Below are 1,348 nucleotides of genomic sequence, written 5' to 3'. Positions count from 1 at the left end.
GCACCTTAGAGGCTGCTGCCCTATGTACATAGTCACTGTTACTAGCCGGCTACCACCCGGTACTCTACCCTGCACCTTAGAGGCTGCTGCCCTATATACATAGTGATTGAACACTGGTCACGTTAATCATGTTTACATACTGTTTCAGCCACTTCATATGTATATTCTGTATTCTAGTCAAGGCTCATCCTATATAACTACTGCTGTACACACCTTTTCTATTCATATAGTGTCTATAATGTCTATACACACCATCATATACATATAGATTTATATTCCGGACTCTGACATTGCTCGTTCTAATATTCCCATATTTCTTCATTCCTTTCTTTACATTTATGGGATTTGTCTGTATTGTTTTGTATTGTTAGGTATTACTGCACTGTTGGAGCTAGGAACATAAGCATTTCGCTACACCTGCGATAACATCTGAACGTGTGTATTTTATTTGGCTTCATCTCACCCTAGGCTAGAACTGCTGTTCTAGATTACACATTTACCTCCATTGTGACTTCATTTGCACATTTTAGAAATTGTGCAAAGCGCATTCGGGTATAAGAGTTGTAAGTACTATTAACAATGTGTACCTGCAATGTAATTACACTGTACCTGCCTATGTAATAACCACGTAAATACATTGATTATAGTGCCACTTGATGTAAAGTGGGACCCCATTGCGTTACCAAGGTATACATTTACATCAGCTGAGGTAAGACTTACCTGCCGCCGAGTTTCTATCCTTCGACTCCATTTTGAAATCTTTCTTTTCCTCGTTAATGAAGAATGCACTGTCCCCTCAATCCGGACAGCATCCATCGACTGTTCTCACTCTCTCCCCCTCTCCTTCCTGCACTCGTTTTCTCTCTCTCTCTCTTTGGCCTCTATCTCTTTCTCTCTCTCTCACTGGAAAGATGTGCTGGTGGRGGCTCTTGATTGTGATTGGACGCTCTCRCTCTGGTCCTCTTATTCACAGGAAGCRGTCACTGAGGAGGACATGGTAGTTGGGCTACCGCCAAAGAAAGACAAGAAGAAGAAGGAGAATGATAACATTAGTTGTTTACAGCTGTGCAGTTATGAAGCATGTTTATCTAAAAACTGTGATCATCTCAGAATAGTCACGTTATAAAGTCATGTTGTAAAAACACAAATAACAGAAAACTAACACACTAAAAACTATCAAGTCCACTCTCATACCAGTATAACATAGAATAGAATACAAATGGTGCATCTGAATATAGAGCTAGAAATAACAGATCTGGTCTGAATAAGACGAGCGAGAAAAGGGGAGAGAGGGTGCACTCAGCATCGTTACCATGGCGAAATTGGACGGAGAGAGGGACTGAGAGAG

At 40.9% G+C, this 1,348-nt stretch overlaps 1 protein-coding gene across 1 annotated transcript in view; it reads right to left on the bottom strand.

Annotated features, from left to right (window-relative positions):
• cacng8b (calcium channel, voltage-dependent, gamma subunit 8b) overlaps positions 1 to 1,002 on the bottom strand; it is a 28,642-nt gene extending 27,640 nt beyond the window's left edge. Inside the window, 1 exon segment of the mRNA XM_070443858.1 lies at positions 721 to 1,002. Coding sequence (XP_070299959.1) covers positions 721 to 751 — 31 coding nt within the window. The 5' untranslated portion in view covers positions 752 to 1,002.
• Positions 1,003 to 1,348: the final 346 nt, after the last annotated feature.

This window comes from Salvelinus sp. IW2-2015, linkage group LG6.1 (genome assembly GCF_002910315.2).
Source record: "Salvelinus sp. IW2-2015 linkage group LG6.1, ASM291031v2, whole genome shotgun sequence".
NCBI lineage: Eukaryota > Metazoa > Chordata > Actinopteri > Salmoniformes > Salmonidae > Salvelinus > Salvelinus sp. IW2-2015.
The sequence above is the reverse complement of the archived record's forward strand: the minus strand, read 5'-3'. Positions and strand labels throughout refer to the sequence as shown.